General features: G+C 45.5%; 1 protein-coding gene across 1 annotated transcript; it reads left to right on the top strand.

The window, feature by feature from the left end:
- Window positions 1-717: 717 nt before the first annotated feature.
- LOC120644109 (G-type lectin S-receptor-like serine/threonine-protein kinase At2g19130) lies at window positions 718-3,572 on the top strand. The gene has a single exon (XM_039920667.1). The coding sequence runs from the start codon at window positions 1,042-1,044 to the stop codon at window positions 3,370-3,372; it is 2,331 nt and encodes a 776-aa protein (XP_039776601.1). The 5' UTR covers window positions 718-1,041; the 3' UTR covers window positions 3,373-3,572.
- The last annotated feature ends 24,228 nt before the right edge of the window (window positions 3,573-27,800 follow it).

The raw sequence follows: 27,800 nt of genomic DNA, 5'->3' as shown, positions 1-27,800 counted from the left end.
GGCTTCATCTTGTACAGGTACTATTGGTCAATGTAAACAGTAGTGTGTTGATCGCTGTAGCATAAAACTGGGATAGAAGCCGAGGTAAAAAAAGAACTAGCAAACAGGTGAAACCAGAGATGCCACTCCGTCTTGCTACAGCACCTGGAGCCGAAGCTCAGAGCCTGGCCAAACGGGGCCTAGCAACGCCCAACAACAGCAAGGTAGCCTATGGGAAGTGGAATCCATCCCAGGCCCAACGAAGAAATGGGACTAAGTGAACTGGATTCTGTTGCTTTCATGGATGGATGGAGGAATATGTTTGACGGTTTGTCTTTGTCCAAGTTCTTCATTCTTTTTAAAAAGCTGCTACGTGTTTCTCAACTTGCATGGGCTTTGTAGCTTTTGAATAGTTGGTCAATACCTATCTAAATAAATAAATAAATAAATAAGCACGTGTGGTTTGCAGGCATTTCTCATGGTTTACGATTAGTTTTTAATGATGGTTTAATTAGACTCATTAGATTTATCTCGTAATTTACAAGTAAACTATGCAATTAGTTTTTTTTACTTCGTCTAGATTTAATACTCCGTACATGTGCCGCATATATTTGATGTAATAATTTTGAAATTTTAAATTTTGCATCTAAACCAGGCCTGACTTTCCTTATTTACGCACCAATCCAATTGCCTCCGCTTTATGACTTACCTTGTTTATACACACCAATCCAATTGCCTCCGCTTTGATGGCAGTGGCATGAAGTTCACGGGACGGGGACGCTGCGCAAGGTAGGTGGTAGGAGATCCAGGGGTGATGTTTTCCTAAACTGAAGCTTGGTCAAAGACGGAGGCGGTGACGGTTCTTGCTTGCTGGAGCCTCGGAGTTGGGATGGCAATTCTACCCACCCGTGGATAAGGACATTCAGGACAATCTGCTTCGCATTCAGGACAATTCATCTTGTTCTCAGCTCGCGTTCCCTTGTGCAGTTGGCCAGTTGTGGCAGCAACACTTTGCTAATTTCTTCCATGGCATGCTCGTTCCCCTGCTAGTGACGCTCGCCAATGGGGGCTGTGAGGCGCGTCTTCCCGCTGTCCCGGCCTCGGGAGCGCGCGCTGCCCACCTCCCCCCTCGTCCTGCTTGGCTGCGCATTCTTCGCCGTCGCCGCCTTCGCCGGAGACAGCATCGTCCCCGGCGACGGCATCTCCGGGAACGAGACGCTGGTCTCCAAGAACGGCGAGTTCGAGCTGGGCTTCTTCTCCCCGGGCGACAACATCCACTTCTTCCTCGGCGTCCGATTCAAGAAGATGCCGAGCACCAGCCCCAAGTTCTGGGTCGGGAACAGGGTCCCGGTCACCGACCTCTCCACCTCGGCGCTCGTGGTCTTCGACGGCAGCCTGTGCATCAAGGAGGCCGGGGCTAACCTCTGGTGCTCGCCGCCCGCTGCCGCCTCCGCCGCCGCGGTGCTCCTCGACAACGGAAATCTTGTGGTGAGGGATCAGGCCAACTCTTCTCGGATCTTGTGGCAGAGCTTCGATTACCCCGGCGACTCGCTGCTGCCCGGCGCGAAGCTCGGGTTCGACGGGGACACCGGGAGCAACATCTCCATGACGTACGAGCACTACCCGCACAATGGCAGCATCAGCGTCGATCAGAGCAGGAGGAACGGGTTCGTGCTCACCATCGACGGGCTCGGAATTCTGGGGACCTTCCCGGATTGGTTGGTTGCATCTCAAGACAACGGCAGCTCCCTAATGCTGAATCGCCCGAGCCCAAATCTGATTGAATTCTTGCAGCTCCATCTCGGGCAAGTCAGCTTGATGCGGTGGTCAGAGGATTCTGCATCAGCAAACAAAAGTGGCTGGGTGGCTCGTTGGACCTTCCCTTCAGATTGCAAATCCAGCGGCTTCTTCTGTGGTTCCTTTGGTGCCTGCACAAGCAACGGCAGATGCGATTGCCTCGATGGATTTGAGCCTTCGTATCCGGCTGAGTGGGGGCTTGGATACTTTGTCACCGGTTGCTCGAGATCTCTTCCACTGAGCTGCGAGGCAAATGGCCAGACTGAACATGATGACTCGTTTATCCTGATGAACAAGCTACAGGGGCTCCCTTATGGCCCTCAGGATGATTTAGCAGAAAGTGATGAAGATTGTAAACAAGCCTGCTTGAGCAATTGTTACTGTGTTGCGTATGTGTATGACGTCTCCGTATGCAAGCTATGGTACGACAAGCTGTACAACGTGAGTTTTGCTTCTAGACCTCCATACAGCAAGGTTTATGTTCGTTGGGGTTCCAAGCTCCGGGCCAAAAATGGTCTACACAAGAGAGCTATTTTATTGTTGGTGGCAGGATTTATAGCATTGGCTTCTGTGATATTGATACTGGCGCTTCTATGGAGATATAGGAGAGATTTATTTACTTGCAGAAAGTTTCAAGTAGAGGGTTCTCTGGTTTTCTACTCTTATGGGCAGATCAAGAAAGCTACAAGGAGTTTCTCTGATAAACTTGGCGAGGGAGGTTTCGGTAGTGTTTTCAAGGGAACAATGCCAGGACCAGAATCAACTGTTGTCGCTGTGAAGAGTCTCAAAGGCAGTGGGCACGCAGATAAGCAATTCAGAGCAGAAGTGCAGACAGTTGGAGTGATCAAGCACACTAACCTTGTCCGTCTTCTGGGATTTTGTGTTAAAGGGGATATGAGGTTGCTGGTCTATGAGTATATGCCTAATGGTTCTTTGGAGTCACACCTCTTTTCAGAAAGGTCTGGTCTTCTGAATTGGGATGTTCGCTACCGAATCGCACTAGGTATTGCAAAGGGTCTAGCCTATCTTCATGAAGAATGTGAGGACTGCATCATACATTGTGACATCAAGCCTGAAAACATACTACTTGATGAGGAATTCTGCGTTAAAATCTCAGACTTTGGCATGGCAAAGCTTCTTGGACGTGAATTCAACTCTGCATTGACCACCATCCGAGGAACCATTGGATATCTCGCACCAGAGTGGATATCTGGACAGCCTATCACTAAAAAGACAGATGTTTATAGTTTTGGCATCGTGCTTCTTGAAATAGTCTCGGGCAGAAGGACTACAAGGAGATTGAAATTCGGAAATCATCGATATTTCCCTCTTTATGCAGCCGCTCAAGTGAATGAAGGGAATGTGATGTGCTTACTGGATAGTAGGCTGGAAGGGAATGCTAATGTCAGAGAGCTTGACATCACCTGCAGAGTTGCCTGTTGGTGCATCCAGGACGACAAGAATGATAGGCCATCAATAGGGCAAGTTGTTCGAATGCTGGAAGGCATTGTGGACACTGAAATCCCTCCAATTCCACCTTCCTTTCACAACCTTATGGAGGGTGAAAGCAGTGGTATATATTCCGACGAAGGATAAAGTTTTACAAGAGTGGGGAAAATTGTGACGTGCTCGATGCTCCAAGGTTGTGCCATAATTGTAAAAGTTTTTCCGTTGCTAGACAACAACACCAATTTCTTAACTGATTGACCTACTAGATATGGGTACCATATCCATCCTGTAGGGATTGTATTTGTATATACCCAGGAAATGCAATGGAAAATTGAAGATTCTTGTCCTGTTGCAACTTGTCACCTTGCCATAGCATTATTATGCAGGAATGCAGATAGTCCAAATGTAAGTGGAAAGCGTGACTGTGAGTTATGGTAATTATAGCGCTTTATCGACTAGCTCAGGGCAGCAGTGTCACGGATCTGACGGTCCGTTGGCATCAACCACCTGCCTATGCTGCCCGTGGCGGGATCTCAATAATCTCAAATCTGATATATGAAACTTAGTGTGGGCTGATTGGAGAGCATACAATGGTTTTGTTTCTTCAGCTGCTGCGTCAGCTTTTCTTTAGTATTACTCCCGTTTCAAATTGTAAGTCGTTCCAACTTTTTTGGAGAGCCAACTATTTTATATTTGATCAAAATTATAGAAAAATTATAAAGATTTATAGCACCGAATAGATGTACTATAAAAGTATATTTAATGAATAATATAATCATACTTATTTGGTATCATAAATATTAGTACTTTATTGTATAAGCTTTGTCTGAAATATTTTGACTCTTCAAGAAAGTTAGAAAAATAACTTACAATTTGGAATGGAGGGAGTAGTGTTCGGTGGATTTCTGTGATCTGAATCTTGTAAGATGGTCTCCCAGCATAACGTTTTACCTTGCTTTCAATATAACCAAGACCGAATGGATCTTTGGTCTGAAAAAACACTGGCTGGCTCTTCTCTCCGGCATGGCGTGGCTCTAGGGCTTCAACCAAACATAACCATGAATTGGAGACCTGACCACGCCATTTTGCAATCAATGAACACGGTTGCATGACTTCAGGACACCTACGACCAAAGAAGCCCACTCTTTGGCTAAGCGATCATTTGATCGTACTTCTTTCTTTACGAAGTTTTATGCCTTTATTAATCTCAAAACTAGATAAAATTATGAAACCTACATCATTAATCTGATATCTTTGGATTCTTGTTTACTCTTCATGCATCACCGGTTTACTCTGTTCTTCTTATGAGTCAGAGATGTTCTTCTTCCAAGCAAACTGATCACATAGTATTTTTTTAGAAAAAAAAATCTAATTTACACTCGAAAATTATCACATAAGTCTTATTTTCAACCTTCAACTATAAAACCGGATAACTAGGACCATCCAACAGTCAAAACTGGACAAATTTAACCTTTTGGATGGTTTCAAAGGTGGTTTTATATTTTGTTAAAAAATAAAAAAATTTGGTTAGATCTAAAAATCAAAACTAATTCATTTTAAATCAAAAAAATATATAAAACTAGTACCAAAATTTTTCTAAAAAAAACATATCCATTGTTGCTCTATTTGAATCATATTTATTCAAAAATAATAACCATAACTACAAGCAAACAAATACTAGAAATATATAAATAATATAAACAAATACTGACAAGTAGAGTGCGAATAGATAGGTTACATTTTTTGAAAAATATTAGCACCCGTTTGATTTTATGATTTAAAATAAATTATTTATAAATTTTTTTACTTTAAATTTGAATATTTTTAATTTTCACAATTTTATAGTTAAAAGTTAAAAATTAAACTTTTATGATAATTTGAGTCTTTCCGATCTCAATGCATTTCACCGCTCTACTGTAAATTCTGTAAATTGAAATTTTCTTTTTCTAGATTGCAAATAATCCTTTTATTTTCCCAAAAACGTATTCCTTGACATGTGCACGTCCTCACCAAGTCCATACGTATCCCCATCACATACGGATCGGAGTACTAAGCGCTACACGCTTGTACATAAACATGTTGGAATTTGCACGTATATAACCGTGGCCCGTAACAAATTTGAACGCAGCGAGCAGGTAGGGTTAATATATTTCACTGATGCGTCGGTCACAGGTGGCCACATCTTTTTGTACCTTTATATCGTCTCTGTCCTACATTATCTTCTCCTACATTATCTCTTTCCAACGACCAAGTCTCTCTCTCTCCCCTTCGCTCTTTCTCCCAGAGACCCATAGCGCACGCGCCCACACCTGGCGGCTAGAGTGGCAAGCGCGGCGGCCGGCCGGAGCGTCGGCACGGTGGTCTCCGGGATCTAGGAGCGTGGGCAGGAGCGGCGGGCGCGGCGGCAGCCAGGAGCGGCGGGCACGTCGGCTGGCAGGAGCGGGCGCGCCGAGCGTGCGGCGGCCGGGCTGGGCAGCGGCTCCGATCGTGCTGCGGCCGGGGCGTGCGGCGGGCCACGCGCACCTGGAGCAGCAGCAGTTCCACGTGGCGGCGCGCGGAGTTGGAGCGTCACGTGAGAGGACCAGTTTGTGGCGGCCGACCCACGGCGGCGCGCCAGGGCGGCTCGGCGGCTAGGTGCAGCTCGCTGTGGCTGTCGGGCCCACATTGTTTTTTGTTTTTTAAATAGGTTTGTAGGGGCAGCGACCCTCACCCACCCATACAAATTCATTTCTAAGGGCACAAACAGCACATTTCTGACTACGAGAAATAGGGCGGGTAGCCTATCCCCTCCTAGAAAAGTGTTTTTACCCGCCCCTACAAACCATTTTTGTAGCAGTGAAAATTGGCTAGATTTAAAAATCAAAACTAATTCATTTTAAATAAAAAAATGAAATTAGTACCAAATTTTTTCTAAAAATAAAATCTATCCATTGTTGCTCTATTCGAATATTATCTATTCAAAAATAATAAGCATATTTACTAGAAATATAAAAAAATTTAAACAAATACTGACAAGTAAAGTGCGAATAGATAGGTTACATTTTTGGAAAAAAAATATTGGCACCTGTTTGATTCGTTTTGATTTATATGAATTTTTTACTTTAAATTTGAATATTTTTAATTTTCACAGTTTTATAGTGAAAGGTTGATAATTGAACTTTTATGATAATTTGAGTCATTCCGATCTCAATGCATTTCACCGCTCCACCGTAAATTCTGTAAATTGGACTTTTCTTTTTCTTGATTGCAAATAATCCTTTTATTTTCCGTTTGGAAAAAACGTAATCCTTTGACATGTGCACGTTCTCACCAACGCATCCCATCGCATGCGGAGTACTAAGCGCTACGCTTGTACATACACATGTCGGAATTTGCACGTACATAAACGCCGTACGCTTACACCACGACGCATGACACGAAACATGGTAACAGACATCGCAACGCCGTGTTCTGGCGCGCCGCTAGGACGCCGCCTGCCCCTCCGCCGCCGTCCCCTCCCTCCCCAAAGCCACGGGAGCTCTCCGGCTTGCAGGATCCCCGCGCCGCCACGGCCGGCGCACCGCTGCGTGCACGTGGGTCCGCACGGGCGCCAGGCGCTGCCCTTGGTGTGACATTGACCGACTCGCTCATCTTGCTCAACGTGGCCTTGCGTTCACCTCCCATCGTGCGGCGCGCGGCGAGCACGGCGGCGGACGACCCTTCCGGGCTCCGGACCGCCTCCGCCATTGCCAGGAGCTGCGGCGCCACCCTCCCGAGCAATGCCGTCGATGCCAATAAGCGACTGCTCGTGCTGCCTTATATGTAGCTCGCGGATGCGCCGTGGATGGCACGGGAGTCTGGTGTGGCACTATGGCTGGTGATCTCGTGGATGCAGCATGCCGGCGGCATGCAAACGGATGCATCGTTGTCATTTTGTTTATCGGTTAATTTTCGTTGCGTGGTTGGAGTAATGGAGTTGGAGCAAGTGGTGTAGCGGTTGAAAGGGTGGCGCGCTTCACGCCTCCGCGCTGTTGGTCGCGGCCGGCTGTCGCCGTTCACGCCTCCGCCATAGTAAGGACAGATTTTGGCTCTGCGCCCGTGAATGCATCTCTCTGGAACGTAGGGTCCATCGTGTGAGAGAAGTTAGGAGGAGGAGGGTTTTCTAATGTAAATACATAGATCAACTCCAACAAAAATCCGGGGGGGGGGGGGGGGGGGGGGGGCTGTGTCGTTGCCCATCCCAGTGAAAAAAAGAAGAAGAAAAAACTCCAACAAAAATCCAACTTTTGCCTTCCTATTAGGCTTCAATGAGGACTTCCCATCCGGTTCCTCTCTCCTATTTTACAATGGGCTTCAACAAACCGCTCATGTTTGTCTTTCAATATTCAACTCATATATTAATATGGAGCAAATGCCGCTTGCAACAGTTTTAGTTCACAATGAACTGAGTTGTATCTACAAAGATTAAAAAAATTTGTAAGCTCCACGCAAAGTTTTTTTTTCCAAGAACTTGCCTGAGCAAGCATTTAATTACCAAGAAGAGGAGTTTGTTACAAACTAACTACTTGACCCGCTAGTAAATAAAAAATTTACATAAACGAAAAAACAACATAGAACTAGAAATCTAAAAAAAGCTATTCATTAGTCAATGCAGTGTGACAGTGTTGTTCCCTGCAGTAACCCAACATCTCGCCTCCATCGCCATATCTACCATGGTGTACCGAGGGCTTGGGTCGCCTTACCGATGGACACGCTGTTGTTCCTCTCCAACCATACCTTCCAAGCGACCAACATAACCAAAGAGTCAAAATGTTGTCTACGACGTTCTATTTTGGCGCCATCTATCTGTCAATTAGTCACCCCCCAAGAGTTTGAGGATGTGAGGACCTGTTAAGTCGGTGTTTTTTACCACCCGCTAGTAATTCTTGTGGATTGCGCGTTTAGGGATGGATGGTATGCACGAACACAAGGATTTATACTGGTTCGGGCCGCTCAGAAGTGTAATACCCTATGTATAGTTCGCTGTCGCTCATGTATCATGCATCAGTTTGTAGTAGGGGGATACAAACCGACGAGAGAGGGATCGACGTCCCAAGTCTCTGACGTGAGTGCGAATGTGTGCTAGTCTGTCGTCTGGTCGGGACGGCCCAGGGCCTCTGGTCGGGCTGAGTCATGGGGTCTTCTGGCGAGGAGAGTGTTCACTGAGAAAGTGGTGTTCCCAGGGAGCTGTCGTTGTGGAGTTGAAAAGGAGAGTCCCCGTGCTGGGGCCCTTCTTCGGAGTACAGTAGAGAGGGGGGGGGGGGAGGCATCCTGCTGCTCCCGTCACTATGGGTCCCTTGGGCGCATCATTTCCATCCTCCTTCTTCGCGGGTGAACTCGTCTCGTCCCGTGATCTGCGGAGTGGAGAACGTGAAGCCGTCCTTGCTGTGGCACTCATGCCCATATCCTACACCTATTGCATTGTAGGCCATGACGGGAGCGTGTGCCACTGTTCGCTGCGTCAGGGCGTGTCTTGTCGTTTGACATCCCACGCTGCTCGTCAGTCTCTGTGCGACGCGGGTCGTGGTGGGCCTGGTTTCTGGTCGGGCGCGCTCCTTTCGCTTAGAGCGCTAGTCGGGCGAGCTGGGGCCTCCTTCGCCTGGTCGGGCGAGGCGGTGCCCTTGTCATTGGTCGGGCGAGACGGGCTCCCTCCGAGGGAGTCAGGTTGTTTGGTCGGGGCTTAGTTGCCTTTCGTAAATAGACCAATTTATTCGCTAATCCCCGCTCTCTGGGTATCGCTGATGTTGATACCCGACATGTTACCCTCAGCATTTTGAATGGTTGCTATTAACGCAACTCAATATAGTAGATGGCAAATCACTTGGTTTATATGAACATACTGCACAATTTCTGTGGTTAGGCAAACCATGTCTCCAAAGCCTCTCATAGGTCCAAGAACGCTTGTATGCCACTAACCAGATGAAGAATTGGCACTCCTAGATAGGGACAGAAATAGGGCCAAAATTGGTGAAAAGTCAAGTGCTAAGTCACTAAAAAGAAAGACTTGTAAGGTGAGCCTCTTTAATAAAACATCAGTTGTGTCTAGATGAAGGGAATTTTTTGGAATAGAAGAGGTCTTAGAGACTTGGCGAAAACAAAATTCCTGTCTGACACAGCAAATGAGCAATAATGTTTAGATTTTATTGCTCTCTTAGAGACCGGGAAGAGAGATTTCAACCCTGCAGAACTTAATGGTTTGTGTGGCCAAGAAACTTTATGTGGCACTGGATTGAACCTCATGGCAGGTCAGGTGGTATGCTGTTTGGGGCTAACCTTGATGCGTTGGAGGGTGGGTAGCAGTGTAGATGGAGACTTCTTTGTTAAGTTCAAGCTAAGAAGTAAAGGTGACAATTTTAAGTGGTGCTTGTTGCTATTTATATGGTGCAGCACACCCTCCTTTCAGAGAGCAATTCTTACCTGAATTGGTTCAAGCTTGTAGTAAGGAAAATCTCCCATTGATTGTGTGTGTGTGTTGGGGGGGGGGGGGGGGCAGCTATAATATTATCAGAAAGCCAAGTGGTGAAAAAGAATAATGAGAGATTTGCAGCAAGGTGTCCTTTTTTTGTTCAATGCAGTAATAGATAGTCTAAACCTCAGAGAGTTGGAAATGTCTGGAAGAAAGTTTACTTGGACGAACTCTTTACCTAACCCAACCTATGAGAGGCTGGATAGAGTTCTGGTTAGCATGGAGTGGGAACAACACATCCCTCTTGCTGCAGTGGTTGCTCTTAGCAAAGATATCTGACCACACCCCCACTCTTGCTAGACACCGAGGGCAGAGCCACACTAATAAGCAACCATTATTTAAATGTGAATTGAGGCAGATGCTAAAAGAAGGTTTCTTTGAGTTAGTAGCTAAAATTTGGAAGAAGGAAAATAAAGGAGTGACTTCAATACGGAGGTGGAGTAAGATCAGAAGGTTAAGATAGTAAGAGGCTGGGCTGCCAATGTGAATGGAGCTTGTAAAAAAAGAGAAACAAGAGCCGTTAAGAAAAGGTGATGAACTTGATAAATTGGCAGAGTCAAGACTACTCTCTCAGCAGGAACTGGATTTCAAACAGTGCATTAAAGAGAGACTAGCCCACATCCTAAGAGAGGAGGAAATCAAATGGTTTCAAAGAGCTAAAACTAGAGATCTGCTTGGAGGGGATGCAACACAAAATATTTCTAGATGGTGGCCAATGGATAAAGAAGAAAAACAAGAATTTTTGGGTTAGAATGAAGGGGGTAAAAGAAGGTAAAGAAAACTAGAGAGAGTATATCACTGATTATTACAAAGGGCTCTTTAGTAAGGAAACAAATGGTCTGTCCACGATGGAGTATATCACTGATTATTACAAAGGTTTTTTTGCCCGGCAGCATATGCTATGCAAACCACCTTTGTATGTAAACTATAGAAACTCCAATCTGGACCACCGGATCAAGATTCAAGGAGGGCGCAGGGGGAGTGGGAGGGGAGATTTGTAAAAGTGTGATTACCTAATCCAAGGATAGGTGTTTAATTGTAAAATTATCCCCCCTCCTCATGCCTCTTGGATCTTAATCCGGTGGTCCAGATTGGAGTTTCTATAGTTTGCATACGAAGGTGGTTTGCATAGCATACATTGTCTTTTTGCCCAATGGTGTAAGTGGGTGGAGAGCATTATGTGTGGTGGTTGTATGGGTATCCAAGTTAACAATAATTTAGGCAGATTCTTTAATCTAAAAAGGAATTGAGGCAGGGTTATCCCTCGTCCCCTATCCTGTTTACGTGGTAGCAAATGTGCTGGCTGTGTTAACTTTTACGGCAAGAGACTGTAACCAAATACAAGGCTTCGTCCCATATTTTGTTGATGATGGGCTGTCAGTTCTACAACATGCAGATGACACAATTATTTTCCTAGTAGATGATATCGAACAGGCAAAGAATTTGAATCTAATCCGGGCGGTGGGTGGGTGTGGCCACGGCGGCCGTTGCGCGGTCCTTCCCTTGCCGCCTCCTCTCATCCCTTCTTCCGCCGCACGGGAGTAACATTAGGTAGGCAGGAGCAACGGCGGGCGGCATGCGGCAGACGTGTGGGGTCACGGCTGGCACAGCGCGTGGGCAGTGGCAGGCACGGTCACGGCGGTGTGGCAAGCGGGCAACAGTATTTTATTTTAAACCAGCATCACCGCCGTGATGGCGTTCCCATCACTTTCGAGTTAAAGGCAACACCGCCTAAAATCAGCGGTGATGGTTGTTTTCACCCGGCGGTGATGGGAGGCATTGTAGTAGTGGAGGTCAGTCACCGTGGATTACATGGGGCACAAAACCAAGATGAACACCAAACTTACCTGTCCACCAACAAGAGGAAGGCAATCCTGGACGTCCACAATGCAAAGCGGTGTATTAGCGTGTTAGCCAACCTAAATATGATCCGACCTGTGACGGAACCGTCAAATTAAAACTCTAAATTAAGCGTAATGACCGTCATTTGAACACATCAGGCGTATTAGCTTAATGGTTAAATTTGACGGTCCTTTCTCAACCCACGGCCCGATCGAAACAACACCGGTATTCCCACTGAAGGTGAGCGCAGATGGTACAAGCACGACGAATAATTGAAAATACAAGAGTAATACGCCATATGAAACATTAAGCTTTACAAACCGAGTTCAAATACATACATAATTTACAAGCTTACAACTGTTTGAAACCAAAGTTCGAATAAAAGGAAAGATTTACAACTACACTACTGCTTCTGGTACTGCCTTTACACAACCGATCAGACCGATTTTTTCAACCGGTCGGACCGGTCACACTCGACCTTCCCATGACTACCGGTCAGACCGGTCCACTGACCGGTCAGACCGGTCTAAACAAAACAGAGGGGCTGCACACTCTGCCGTCTAGTATGCAACCCACCAACTCCCTAGCCTAAGGGTCTTGCTCCACCACCTCCCACCCCTCTACATCCCGGCGGATGAACTTGACACAACAGGGGCAGAAGTCGACGTCTGGTTGTCCTAAAATAATTTGTGGCAACAAATCCTGAGCAACTCATACTCAGCAAGGCTTACCCAACTAAGGGTATACATAACCCATTATCTAGACATGCAAGGCTTTCTGGCTGGAAGTTTATTTTTGTGGAAAAGCATCTAAAGTGGATGCTTATTTTCGAATTTTAGCTCCATATTCTATATTGATATATCATCAACTAGTATTTGCATATCTAAAGCAACCATGGTATACATCGAATATTAATTCAGGATAATCATTTCCAAATATCACTTATATTCCATAAAGTATTGCTATGATGCGGTGCTGAGATCAAGGTGCTCATATCCGAGAGTGACTGACGGCGAAACGATTCGATTTAACCTTGCAAGGTGGACCTAACCAATGCGGCACGCATAAGCCCCGTCGGACCACACGCACCAACCATTCCCCTCCCCGCCTCGAACTACAGGACCACCCCACCATCATATGGTCAGCCGAGCTCAACGTGAGACCACCAAAAGTAAATACATGCATCCACATTTCTCCGCGACTACTCGACTACCCTAGGAGGTGAAATGGAGTCCTGTACTTTCGAAGCAAGGCAGTACTAGGCTTACCTGTTTCGACTACCTCCTACTCCCGGCATGCGGTTAGTACAATTCAAACTCGATCAATAGGGCCAGACAATGGACGGTCCTTAACCAACACAGACGGGGCTAAACATTCCCCGTCCGGTCTCCAATTCCTTTCGTTTCCTGCATATTCCAATATTCCATATATTCAAAATATAGAGACATCATATATCTCACGAGTAACAGGAAATTACTCGACTCTAAAATATCCTATATCTCGCGAGTAACAGGAAATTACTCGATTCTAAAATATCCTATATCTCGCGAGTAACAGGAAATTACTCGACTAAAAAATATCCTATATCTCGCGAGTGACAGGATATCACTCGACTTCTACCGAGACCTATTAAGCATATCATCACTATCGTCCTACATCTACTAGTATAGGACTCTCCTAGGAATTATGCATCTAGGGTTTCATTCAACTCCTATAAGCATAATGCACAAATACTTAATTAGATATATTGTATAAATTTTGAATTAGGGGTTATACACCGGGGCTTGCATTCGGGCTACTGCTCGGTACTGGGTGAACTGGGCCTTGGGCCGGGTTCTCACGCCCTCCTCCTGCTCTAGCGGCTCCTGTGGCTCCGCAACCATCTCTAATACCACCTCGTTCGCCGCGGCTGCTACATGTATGCATATGCATATGACATGAGAGATGCAAGTATGAATTTTATAATTGCAAAATAACCAATACATGAAGACAATTGCTAAGGATTTGCACTCACTAACCACCCTCATCCCTGACTGCAACCGGTCAGATCAATACCCAAAACTGGTCAGACCGGTCCTGCCCGACCCAGCCACACGACCAGTCAGATCGGACCACCCGACCGGTCAGACCGGTCCTGCCCAGACCTAACTCGGCCAAGAACTGAAATCCTTATTGAGGCCAAACTCGCTCACCAAATTTGAATCCCTTCCAGACCCTAGTTGAGTAACTCCTATGAAGATGTTTGACCAAAGGAAACCAACTAAAACCTCCTAAAAAGATCGATTTATGCAATACCACTTGAATACCTTGGATGAGTCCTTCCCCCGTGAAGAACTTGGAATCCCAGGTGCCTCGGGGAGGAGAACACGGAGAAGATGGTCCCCCACGCCGATTTGAGGCTCCCTTGGCCCTGAATGGAGTTTGGAGTGAGGGATTTGAAATCTAGGGTTTGGGGAGAGGGAGAGCTCATGAGAGAGTGAGGAAGAGAGAGCTGACGATAAGAGAGAGTGAGAGTGATTGGGGAAGAGAGAGAAGAGCTGGTGTAATGGTTGTGGGTCACACATGTCATTACAGGTTAGACTGGTCTGACCGGTTGCCCAAATTGGTCGGTCCGGTTCGGCTCAGACCAGACTTCAAAATCTAAACTGGTGATTCGGTCGTGTAAGTTTCAACTAAAGATCGTGATTAGAGTTAATTATATGTGATTAACAGTTGGGTGTTACAATCCTTCCCCCTAAAAGAAATCTCATCCCAAGATTTATGACGAAGGTGCTAAATTGAAAGGAAAATGTGAGATCTTATACCTTGATAATTTTGTAGCAACTCAGGTTATTTGGACTGAATAAATTCCTTCGTTTCCCAAGTAGCTTCTCGATCTGAGTGATTGCTCCGCTGAATCTTATAGAAATGGCTGACTTGATTCCGGGTGACCCGAGTCTTGTGATCAACAATTTTCACAGGATGCTCCAGATAAGCCAGAACAGGTTCCAACTGTAGACTTTCCATATCAATCGCCTCAGTGGGAACACGAAGGCACTTCTTGAGCTAAGATACATGAAAAATATTGTGGACCGCCGATAAATGTGAAGGAAGCTCCACTCGATACACTATCGGCCCACAACACTCAATAATAGGAAATGGCCCAACATAGTGAGGTGCTAGTTTTCCTTGCACACCAAACCGTTGCACACCTTTCATCGGAGACACCTGAAGATAAACATGATACCCAACTTCAAATATCAGAGGCTGGCGCCTCTTATCTGCATAATTCTTCTATCGGGATTGAGCGATTCTCAAATTTTTCTGTATGACCTGAACTTGTTCTTCAGCCTCACTAACCGTATCAGGCCCAAAGAAATTTCTTTCACCGGCTTCTGGCCATTTCAATGGGGTTCTACACCTTCGCCTACATAATGCCTCAAAAGGAGCCATTTTGATACTCTCTTGATAGCTATTGTTATAGGCAAACTCAGCTAAAGGTAGATATTAATCCCATTTCTGGCTGTAGGTGAGTGCACAGGCTCTAAGCATATCTTCAAGAATCTGATTTATTCTTTCTGTTTGACCGTTGGTCTGAGGGTGATAAGCCGAACTACGAATGAGTTGAGTACCAAGGGCTGCGTGGAAGTGCTCCCAAAAACGTGGAACGAATTGGATACCACGGTCAGAAATGATAGTCCTGGGTACTCCATGCAAACTCAGGATACGACTGATATACAGCTCGGCATAATATTGTGCCCGATAAATGGTTTTCATGGGAAGGAAATGGGCTGACTTTATGAGACCGTCCACAATAACCCAAATAGAATCATATCCCTTTGAAGTCCTAGGAAGTCCAACAATGAAATCCATACTGATGTCTTTCCATTTTCCTGTTGGAATAGTGGGCGGCTGAAGAAGACCAGCTGATCTCAAGTGGCTCGCTTTAACCCTTTTACAAATGTCACACTCAGACACATATTTGGCGATTTCCCGCTTCATTTTTGTCCACCAAATTCGCTATCTGAGATCCTGATACATTCTGTTACTGCCCGGGTGAATGGAATACCTGGAGAGATGAGCCTTATCAAGAATTTGTTTTCGGAGTTCAAAGTCTTTAGGCACCACCAACCGGTTCTTAAACCATAACACACACACATGATCCTGATGAAAACATGCAACCATAGGATCATTTTCCATAAGCCTTTGTCTGATCTTTTCCATGCCCACATTGTTTTTCTGAGCAACAACAATTTGATCCCGAAGTGTTGGAGTGAGGGTGATGTTAGCAGGAGTACCTTCAGATACAATAGGCAGATTCAACTTCTCTATTTCTTGGCACAAAGTTTTATGCAAAACCGTAGTTGAGACGTAGCTGCAACTTGCCTTGCGACTCAATGCATCGGCAACAACATTTGTCTTGCCCGGGTGATAATGAATCTCCAAGTCATAGTCTTTGATCAATTCTATCCACCGTCTCTGGCGCAAATTTAGCTCGCTCTGGGTGAAGATATACTTAAGACTCTTGTGGTCTGAGTATATATGAACAGGATTGCCCAGAAGATAATGACGCCAGATCTTCAATGCATGCACCACTGCTGCCAGTTCCAAGTCATGAGTAGCATAATTCTCCTGATGTCGCCTAAGGGCTCTGGAAGCATAAGCAATCACTCGCTGATCTTGCATAAGGGCACAGCCGAGACCCGTACCTTATGCATAACAATACACATCAAAGGGCCGAATAAAAGTCGGCTGAGTCAAAACAGGGATGAGGACGCAGTGGAGACTCATACCTGGTGCATCACAATACACATCAAAGGGCCGAGTAATATCCGGCTGAGCCAAAACAGGGGCCGACGTTAGAAGCTTTCTCAAAGTCTGAAAAGACTGCTCACATTCGTCATCCCAATTAAATCTTATCTCTTTCTTGAGCAACTCAGTCATGGGCCTAGCAATTTTAGATAAATTTGGAACAAACCGCCGGTAATACCCTGCTAGCCCAAGAAAACTCCAGATCTCTAGAACAGAGGTGGGAGCTCTCCAATTCAGGACATCCTGAATCTTGCTAGGATCAATAGAAATTCCATCCTTCGAAATGATATGTCCCAAGAATTGGACTTCTTTGAGCCAAAACTCGCATTTGCTGAATTTTGCATATAATTTGTGCTCTCTGAGATGCTGGAGAACCATGCGAAGATGATCTGCATGTTCTTCTTCATCCTTGGAATATATAAGAATGTCGTCAATAAAAACCATGACAAACTTATCCAATTCAGGCATGAATACCGAGTTCATAATATACATGAAATGAACAGGGGCATTTGTTAGCCCAAAAGACATGACCAGATATTCATAAAGTCCATATCTGGTAGAGAAGGCCGTGTTGGGAATATCCTCTGCTCGGATTTTTATCTAATGATAACCTGAGTGAAGATCAATTTTAGAGAATACCTTAGCCCCGACTAACTGATCAAATAGAATATAAATCCGGGGAAGGGGATATTTATTTTTTATTGTGAAGTCATTTAGAGGCCTATAGTCCACACACATCCTGAGACTTTGATCTTTCTTTTTAACAAAAAGTGCAGGATAGCCCCAGGGTGAAGTGCTAGGACGAATATAGCCTTTATCGAGCAACTCCTGCAATTGCTTCTTTAGCTCGGCTAGCTCATTGGGTGGCATGCGATAGGGTCTTCAGGAAATTGGTACCGTTCTCGGTTGCAATTCAATGGCAAACTCCACATTGCAATCTGGTGGCATCCTGGGCAAATCATCCAGAAAAACATCCGAGTATTCACGTACCACTGGAATTTCTACCAAACTCTTGCCTTCAGTGTGATTGACATTATGGGTCCATGATTCATGTCCCTCAAGATGCAAGGTCATTGTTGGGTATTTTAGCGTCACGAATAAATCCGCAAGCACACGGATACCATTGTAGCTTTCACCTCAGAGTATTCCAAGGGTTATCGAATCCACAGGGAACGTGTGTGCACTCTCTTCTATTCTAATCGGTCCAAGGACACACCAAGATAGGTAGAAGGGTAGAGATGATTCCTAAGATAGTGCTACTGCTAAGTTAAAGGTCGATCTCTCGGGCACAATACTCGCTTCGGGCACCGGCTTACAACTGGTCTGCCAGTCGACTCTGGCCAACAGCTCTACGCTATATCCGAACGTGGAGGATTACGATGGACCAATAGGGCTGTCACCACCTACGGCCTACCTCTACTAAACCGTGGGATATAAGGCAAACGAAGGAGAACCCTTAGCCTAGACACCACACCTACGCAACTGATTACTACTACAGTCTAACTACGTATGAGCTCCCGTAGTAGACTACAGCACTCTCTATGAATACAGAGCGACGAACCCGCGAGTAAGAGAACTGATCTCACTCAACTACAAGCACTACTAGCATCTACTATACCAAGTAAAATACTAGAGATAGGAACCATAAATACTTACTAAATATCAAAGAATGTAGCAGCATCCGTAGAGGTACAAGCTGGGAGTAGAGAGCCGACACCCCGGCACTTCTCCCGAACTACTCCCTCACTCTCGTAGAGGTACAACAATGGAGAAGAGCGCCAAAGACTGGTGCCCCTCCTAAGTACCTCTACCCTCTCCCTACTCTAAGACAACTCTAAACCAAGAAAAGGCTTGAGAGAGCACTTGGATGGATGTGAACTCCACTTGCTGGTGTCTTCAAATGGAACCCCCCCCCTCTAATATTTATAGTGGGGTGTCATGGCCTCCTCGGCTGCAGGATTGAGCCGGTGCCTCCTTGCACCGCCTTTGGCATCGAATGAGGGGTCTCCACGTGGAAGATGATGCCAAGGCGAACCGACCTTAGGTCGGGCGACCTGGTTGGTCGGCCGACCGGAAAAGGTGGCCGAACCGCCTCAAACTTGGTCTGGAGGTTGCTAGGTGGGCCCTCATGTCATACCCAGGGGTGTGGGCCCCTCTTAAGGCGGTTTAGATGCTATGGTGGGCTCGTGGATCCTCGTGAACGCATTTGATTTGTTGAGAGGGTGTTGCCACGGATTGATGACGTGTCACCTTGCTTGTGGGCTTCATTCCTTCTCATGTGAGGCTATTTAGTGGGCCATTTGATCCTTGTACGTAGTTGCGCATTTTGCCTTGAACTGAGGAGTGTGTTTCCCTGCTCATGAAGTGTGTTTTCACCCTTATTTCACCTGCATACAAATATTTACGAACACTCGTGGAAATGGTCAGTAATAAACCCCTACCACTATGTTGATACTCACATTTTATGTATTTATGCAGGAATTGACGGCCTAAATTTGGTACTTAAGAGCCGTCAACAACTCCCCCACACTTGGCCTTTGCTCATTCTCGAGTAAAGCAGAAAGGACTAAGGTGGAACATGACTTCCAAAGGTATAAAGCGAGCATAAGAGTTATTCCAAACCATACCTTGCACTTGTGAACTTTGAAGTGTCTATCATGCCATCTTGGGTAGTTGAGGAATGGAATGGCCGCGAATCAAATCACTTCTACTCCTCTTGTCAAGTAGCTTGGGATTTTTCAATAAGTTTTCAAACTAAACCTTGCTCAGCTCCTCATTTGTCTCTCTCAGATCACTCAATGTGTATGTGTCCTTACCAAGGCATTTAACTTGCCTTTTTTTCATCCTACTTCTAGTGATGGCTATATGTGGAGCTCAAGGTAGGGTATGAAGGATAAGGCATACTCATATATTGCATTGTCAAAAACCGGATCCAAAGAGAAAAACAAGTCATACAATCAGATCAAGATGTGCACGTGCATGGACTGTGATGGATGGAATGGAAACTCCTTTTGTATGATCTCTCTCCCGGTATAAATTCTTTTGAGAGCATGGCTATCTTTTTTTTTCTTTTTTTTTCATGGACCTTCATGTGCCCACATTTTTTTCTTTTTTTTCAATACTTGGACATTCATGTGTCCATATTTTTTTTTTGATAGCCCATGCCTCTCTCTATTTTTTTTAACAAAAACTGGAGAGAGAGACCAACACATATAGTGGAGCATTTATTTTGTGGAATGAGTGGATGGTACAATGCTAACTTCTCAAAGAAGCACAGCAAGGGGGTATGTGGTGTGCACATGAATCTTGATCATGAAAGCATGAAAAGAATTCTCTCAAGGGTCACAACAATTTGACAAAGCTCAATGCAAGACAAGCAGCATATGTATATATGGTTTTTAAGAAGTACCATCATATGGCTTTGGTAGGACTTTAACATATCAAAGAGGAGCTTCGCAAAGGGTTTTCCAAATTTTCAAATAAATTTCCCAAGCACTTCAACAATAAAGAGCGAAGATCATATCATTCAAACCATATCTCAAACATCAACTACTTAGATAAGCATGCTTTCCTAAGGATTTTTGTTCACAAGCATCAGGGTGATAGGCATGGAATAGAACATATGCAAGCCAACCATAGGAAATATGTAGAGCAGGAGCAGCACACTGATTCATTTTGAGTTTGATTTTAGTGAGTAAGATTTAAAAACCATTCAAACTCATGAATCAAAGAGAGTTGAGAGGTAGAGGATGCACATACTATCGCTCTTTAAGAAGGTGGGGATCAAGGCAATGGTGATTCAGCCAAACCACTAGGTGGCTGGTTGAATTTGGCGTCCTTGCCTTGTCTCTTGTCATGTTGATGTAGACGATGTTGTGCGATGCATCTGTAGGAGATCTCGAATGTGTATGACAATGATGATCTTTGAGAGATCTCCCCCCACACTCGTACTTGTACCTGGTGCTGTATTCAACGAGATAGTGGTAACAAAATAATGGCTCTGCTGGTTTTAAGAACCAGGGAGCTCTAGAATTTATTTAAACTAAACTTTACTCTCACCATGAGACTTCCTCTGGCGATCCTCGGGTGACCTCCCAGCAGGGCTTTGTTTAATGTCAAAATCAGGACATTGAGAGTACTTACCGCGGTGTTTGTTGATGAAGAACTTATTACCACGGTAACTCCTATCTCTTTTTTTTTTCTTTTTTTTAATGGAGCAAGATGCAGGAAGTAACACCAATTCCAAAACAAGATATGGGTTGAGAAAGAACTTATTTCGGGGCACTCACATACCTCCCCCACACTTGGAGTTTGCAAAACTTCAAGTGTATGGAGTTAAAGCCTCCTTCTGTAGTTGTTCCTTCATCAAGGCATATCGAGGGGTTGTAGTTGGTGTAGCTCTCATGTTCGTAGGTGTTGCTTGTCCGTCATTATTCTTGATCCTCCCCTAGAAAGGTTAGTGACCAAAAATACCCGAAGGAAAAAATACATCCTAGAACATGCTCTTTCTTTTATTGAAGGGAAATAAATAAGTAAATAAATAAATGATAATCCGGGCTATCTCCCGGCAGTGCTTTCTTTTTGGTCATAAGCTCGACCATGGGAACATCCTCTTGCAGCTATTGTTGATGATGTGTTCCCCTTTTCATCACCAGTTGTTGATGTGTCATGGAGGTTTAGCTGCAAGGTTAGCACCACAGAGCATCCATGAAATTTGCAATGTTTACGGTAAACATATGCATCTACAACTAGCCTTCTAAAGGTTTTGCAAGAGAGGACCTTAAGGCAGTTATAGTCCTCGTGTGTGCTCTTGGCACAATGCGTGCCTGACTCTGGAGAGGTATTGAAAGAGCATGGTTTTTGAGGTATCACTAGGATGAAGCTCCCATGCTCATATATGGAATCCTTTCTATGGACTCCAGAGTCGGCGCCTCATAACATTCCGTGGCCCGTCGGTTCTTCATATCAAGAGATTCATCGTGGGAAATCATAGTTGGATCTCGATCGTGGTCGAGAACAACTTCCTTGGGGCCAGAGGAAAGAGGCTCAAACTTGCTCAAGAGGGATGATGATCGTTCATCTTCACAAAAGCGAAGGGTACCTTCCAAGTCGTGCTCTTCGGAAGCAGCAGATTTTGCAACCTCGGAGAGAATGGACTCGGATGGTATGAACGGAGATTCATGTATCATTTCCTTGAGCGGGTTTGGCTCGAGAAAATGCTTCGCCATAGAATTTTCTAAGCAAGAGGTAGTAGTGGCAGAAGCGGTTTTCCTAAGCGTTACATCTAGGCTTCCTTGAGATGCGAGAAGTTTTTCAAGCGGGAAGCCTAGGAGAAGATCAAAATCGAGGATATCAAAGATATGGAAATCTAAGTTGATCTCAATCTTGTCTATTATAAGCGGCACGGCACTTGCGACCCCCCGACATTTAAGGATGTGTTCCGAGGGACAACTCTTTAAGAGCGTGTCGGATGGTCTTAGTGTAACATTGCCCAAAAGTGTGTACGCTAAGTGCCATGGCAAAACATTAACCTCCATGATGGGGTTAATGTGGGCTTCTACGGTGGTTCCCCTTATTGAGCAAGGAGTGGTCGTGGAGGGTGAGCTAATCCAATTTGCTTCAGAAAAGTGTTTCTCTCCATCTGACCAATCCTCCTTCATGGCTTCCTCGAGAGGTGCTTCATTACGGGGATCAGGAGGGGAAGGAGGTACCGTAGGCCTAAGGGAAGGTTCTATCAAGAGATCTCTAGATTGATCGGTGTGGACAGAGGAAGGTTCCTTCCCTGAATGGGCATCTATGAGATTCGAAGTGTTTCTATGGTTTCCCGTTGATTCATCCTCGAATCTGGAAGAGAACTTCGGGGGGTGAATCTCTTCTCCCTCCGATGTTCCTGGTTCGGACGAGGTTTCTAGAGCTGAATCTAAGGATATGGGAAATGAAGGATTGGGTTCAGCCGCTAGAAGATCCTCATGGGTCAACTCACACTCCTCTTGGAGAGGATCAGACTCGGCTGACAAGGAGGTATACTCGACAATATAATCTAGGATTTTATTAACCTCAGCTGGGAACATATGGAGGGGTACTCCTCCAGTGATTGAGTTGAGATGATCGGCGGATTCCTTATCGAGACTCCTCTTAAATTTCCAAAGGACTAAAGGATTGAGTGTCGACATGGTAGGGTCGTACTTCACTAGGAGCGAAAATCTAGACTAGGTTGCACCTAAAGTTTCCTTCTCATTCTGCTGGAAGAACATGATAGAGAATGTCTTCTTCAAGGAGTCCCAGCTTCCCTTTGTGGTATATGTATAGGACGTGTACCATTGCTCTGCCCTTCCTTTAAGAAAGAAGGGAAACAACATCCACCGGAGGACATCTTGTTTCATGCTTGCAGAGGCAAAGCGTGAACAAAGCTGCTCGAACTCCCGCATATGGTAGTCTGGGTTCTCGCTACTTAACCCAGAGAAGGAAAGCTCCCGAACCATAGCGATAAGGTCGGGACAAGGTTCGTAGCCGGGTGTGGAAGAGGATGGTGGCTCATTGAACTCGCCCCTTGGGGTAGAGAGGCTGTGAAAGGATGGCTTCTCCATGGGTAGCGGGGGTAAAGATAGCAGACAGAAAAGTAAAAATGATACGGGATAAATCCCGTGGGGTGGAGAAGCTTTTAAAGGATAGCTCCTCTATGGATAGCGGCGGTCAAGGTAGAAGAAAAGAAAAGCAAAGGATACGAGGACGACTAGGTTCAAAGAAAGATACAACAACCGTTCGCCGGCAACGGCACCAGAAAGCTTGTTGGGCATTTTAGCGTCACAAATAAATCCGCAAGCGCACAGATACTATTGTAGCTTTCACCTCAGAGTATTCCAAGGGTTATCGAATCCACAGGGAACGTGTGTTCACTCTCTTCTATTCTAATCGGTCCCAGGACACACCAAGATAGGTAGAAGGGTAGAGAGGATTCCTAAGACAGTGCTACTACTGAGTTAAAGGTCGATCTCTCGGGCACAATACTCGCTTCGGGCACCGGCTTACAACTGGTCTGCCAGTCAACTCCGGCCAACAGCTCTACGCTATATCCGAACATGGAGGATTACGATGGACCAATAGGGCTGTCACCACCTACGGCCTACTTCTACTAAACCGTGGGATATAAGGCAAACGAAGGATAACCCTTAGCCTATACACCACGCCTACGCCACTGATTACTACTGCAGTCTAACTACATATGAGCTCCCGTAGTAGACTACAACACTCTGTAAGAATACAGAGCGACGAACCTGTGAGTAAGAGAACTGATCTCACTCAACTACAAGCACTACTAGCATCTACTATACCAAGTAAAATACTAGAGATAGGAACCACGAATACTTACTAAATACCGAAGAATGTAGCAGCATCCGTAGAGGTACAAGCTGGGAGTAGAGAGCTGACACCCCGGCACTTCTCCCGAACTACTCCCTCACTCTCGTAGAGGTACAACAATTGAGAAGAGCGCCGAAGACTGGCGCCCCTCCTAAGTACCTCTACCCTCTCCCTACTCTAAGACAACTCTAAACCAAGAGAAGGCTTGAGAGAGCACTTGGATGGATGTGAACTCCACTTGGTGGTGTCTTCAAATGGAACCCCCCCTCTACTATTTATAGTGGGGTGTCATGGACTCCTCGGCTGCAGGATTGAGCCGGTGCCTCCTTGCACCGCCTTTGGCATCGAATGAGGGATCTCCACGTGGAAGATGAGGCCAAGGCGAACCGACCTTAGGTCGGGCGACCTGGTTGGTCGGCCGATCGGAAAAGGTGGCCGAACCGCCTCAAACTTGGTCTGGAGGCTGCTAGGTGGGCCCTCATGTCATACCCAGGGGTGTGGGCCCCTCTTAAGGCTTTTTAGATGCTATGGTGGGCCCGTGGATCCTCGTGAACGCATTTGATTCGTTGAGAGGGTGTTGCCACGGATTGATGACGTGTCACCTTGCTTGTGGGCTGCATTCCTTCTCATGTGAGGCTATTTAGTGGGCCATTTGATCCTTGTACGTAGTTGCGCATTTTGCCTTGAACTGAGGAGTGTGTTTCCCTGCTCATGAAGTGTGTTTTCACCCTTATTTCACCTGCATACAAATATTTACCAACACTCGTGGAAATGGTCAGTAATAAACCCCTACCACTATGTTGATACTCACATTTTATGTATTTATGCAGGAGTTGACAACCTAAATTTTGTACTTAAGAGCCGTCAATAGTCATATGACCACGAATGGAAGATTTGATGTGCACAGAATGTGAAAGAGTGTCCAGAAGAACTCCCTGTTCTTCCATCCTATTCATGCCAAGTATAATATCCACTTTTTGAGTGGGCAGAACTATAGATTGTGCGATAAAAATTCTCTCTTGTAGCCGCAGAGCTACCTGTCTGACAATTTGGTTGGTAATCAATTGCCTCCCGAGTGAATGAATATTATACGGACTTGGGTATGTTTTCTATCTTCAATCCAAGTCTAATAGCACACTCCTTGCTAATGAATGTGTGTGATGCACCAGAATCAACTAATACGACAACGGGGTGATCATTAATTGAAAATGTACCCATCATCACTAGAGCTCCCTCTGGAATACCCTCAAGGGTGGTGTAGTGCACTTGCCCCGGCTTGAAATGGTCCTCCTTGTTCTTCTGTTTTTGCTGGCTGGACTGCTGAACCTGCTTAGGTGGCATCGGGCAACTCCATGCAAAATGGCCAATTATCCCACAGTTGTAGCATGGAAATAAATTTGGGCGCACCCCCTGCTGCGGCACCCAAATCTTCTACTCAGTCTACTGAGGAATAGGAGGTCTAGTATCCCCTGTGGCTGTGGGTGCTAAGATAGCCGATATCCCCACTGGTGCTGTGGTGGCCCATACACAGATTGGTGCTGGAAGGGGGCTCGCTGTGCTCCAGACTACACTAGGCGGAACTTCTGTGGGGTGCTGCTAGAAGAGCCAACTGCTGGTGCTTTTCTTTTCTTTTCTGCCTTGTGAGCTAGGTGGGCATCCTCCTGAATTATAGCCCCATTAAGTACCTCACTAAAAGTGTTAAACTTGATCATTGCTAGACGATCTTGGAGCTTGCTGCTAAGTCCCTGCCTGAAACAAGCTTACTTCTTCTCATCAGTGTCCACGTGATACTCGGCATATTGTGACAATGTATTGAATGCTTGGGCATACTGCATCACACTGTTGTTGCCCTGCTTCAGAGCTAAGAACTCGGTGAGCTTCCTTCGGATAACCCCTGCCGGAATATGATGTGCTCTGAATGCTTCTTTGAACTCATTCCAAGAAAAATGAGTGCCAGCAGGGAACATGGCCACATGGTTATCCCACCATGTACATGCGGGACCCCTAAGCTACTGAGCTGCAAATCCTGCCTTGTCCCCATCATTGTATGGATGCAATGTGAACTTGGACTCAATGGTCCAAAGCCAGCTGTCTGCCTCCAGTGGATCGTCCGCCTTATGAAAAAGCGGTGGCTGGGTACCCAAGAATTCCGGATATATAGGAATAAGTGGCTGGTGGTGATGTTCAGGCCGTGGTGCTGCACCATGCTGCACAAGCTGACGGAGGAGTGCCGTCTGCTCATCACGTCCAGTGAGCATAGCCGCAATGGCTTGAACCAAATCGGGAGCTGGCGGTGGGTCTCTAGAATTACCGTCTGCCATTCTGCATTCACCCATGATTGGGATTAGTCACATCATACTGATTACATAGAAATAATCATGACAACAACTAATACTCAAATCATGGAAGAATTTGCAGAAAGTCGAGCGTAGAATTGCATTTCAAAATTTTCAGTCTGTCCCAGGCGGTCATACTGGCCCATCCAGGTGGTCAGATCGGTCTGCATGGCACTGTACCCAGTCTGCATGGCACTGTAACCGGCTCGATGTAGAGCCACCGGTCAGACCGGTGGAAAGGACCGGTCAGACCGGTCTCCACCCAGAAATTAAATTTCAGCGCTAAGTCTTCGGTGACAAGCCCTTAAACTAGATTTATAAATGCAACTGAAAATAATGAATGCCACGATGCATGCCATGATGCATGAACTCCTATGTGAAACTTTCAAATGCAACTGAAAAGTAAAAATGACATGATGCGTGAGCGTCCTACGTTATTCTTTCCAACAAAAACCTGACACCTAATTATGACTCGATAACTTCTATATAGGGCTTATTACGAATAATCCCACTCATACCACTAAACGACTTTTATCCTAAGTTAAAAATTCATTTTTAACTTATAAAACCTTGAAATTAGTCATGCACGCACCACCCCCTGTGTGTTTCGGCTTTGATACCAGCTGTGATAGAACCGCAAAATTAAAACCCTAAATTAATCGTAATGTCTGTCATTTGAACACATGAGGTACATTAGCTTAATGGTTTAATTTGACGGTCCTTTCTCAGCGTACGGCCCGATTGAAACAACACCGGTAGTCCCACTCGAAGGTGGGCGCAGATGGTACAAGCACGACGAATACTTAAAAATACAAAAGTAATATGCCATATGAAACATTAAGCTTTACAAACCGAGTTCAAATACATACATAATTTACAAGCTTACAACTGTTTGAAAGCAAAGTTCGAATAAAAGGAAAGATTTACAACTACACTACTGCTTCTGGTACTGCCTTTACACAATGGGTCAGACTGGTTCTTTCAACCGGTCGGACCAGTCACACTCGACCTTCCCATGACTACCGGTCAGACCGGTCTAAACAAAATAGAGGGGCTGCACATTCTGCCCTCAAGTATGCAACCCACCAACTCCCTAGCCTAAGGGCCTCGCTCCACCACCTCCCACCTCTCTGCATCTCGGCGGATGAACTTGACAGCAGGGGCAGAAGTCAACATCTGGTTGTCCTAAAATAATTTGTGGCAACAAACCCTGAGTAACTAATACTCAACAAGGCTTACCCGACTAAGAGTATACATAGCCCATTATCTAGACATGCAAGGCTTTCTGGCTGGAGGTTTATTTGTGCGGAAAAGCATCTAAAGTGGATCCTTATTTTCAAATTTTAGCTCTATATTCTATATAGATAAATCATCAACTAGTATTTGCATATATAAAGCAACCATGGTATACATCGAATATTAATTCAAGATAATCAATTCCAAACATCACTTATATTCCATAAAGTATTGCTACGATGCAGTGCTGGGATCAAGGTGTTCATATCCGAGAGCGACTGACGGCGAATCGATTCTATTTAACCTTGCAAGGTGGACCTAATCAACACGGCATGCATAAGCCCCGTCGGACCATATGCACCAACCATTCCCCTCCCCGCCTTGAACTACAGGACCGCCCCACCATCATATGGTCAGCCGAGCTCAACGTGAGACCACCAAAAGTAAATACATCCATCCCTATTTCTCCGCGACTACTCGACTACCCCAGGAGGTGAGAGGGAGTCCTGTACTTTCGAAGCACGGCA

The sequence above is a fragment of the Panicum virgatum genome, chromosome 8K (assembly GCF_016808335.1).
Source record: "Panicum virgatum strain AP13 chromosome 8K, P.virgatum_v5, whole genome shotgun sequence".
Classification (NCBI taxonomy): domain Eukaryota; kingdom Viridiplantae; phylum Streptophyta; class Magnoliopsida; order Poales; family Poaceae; genus Panicum; species Panicum virgatum.
This window is presented reverse-complemented; position numbering and strand designations above follow the sequence as displayed.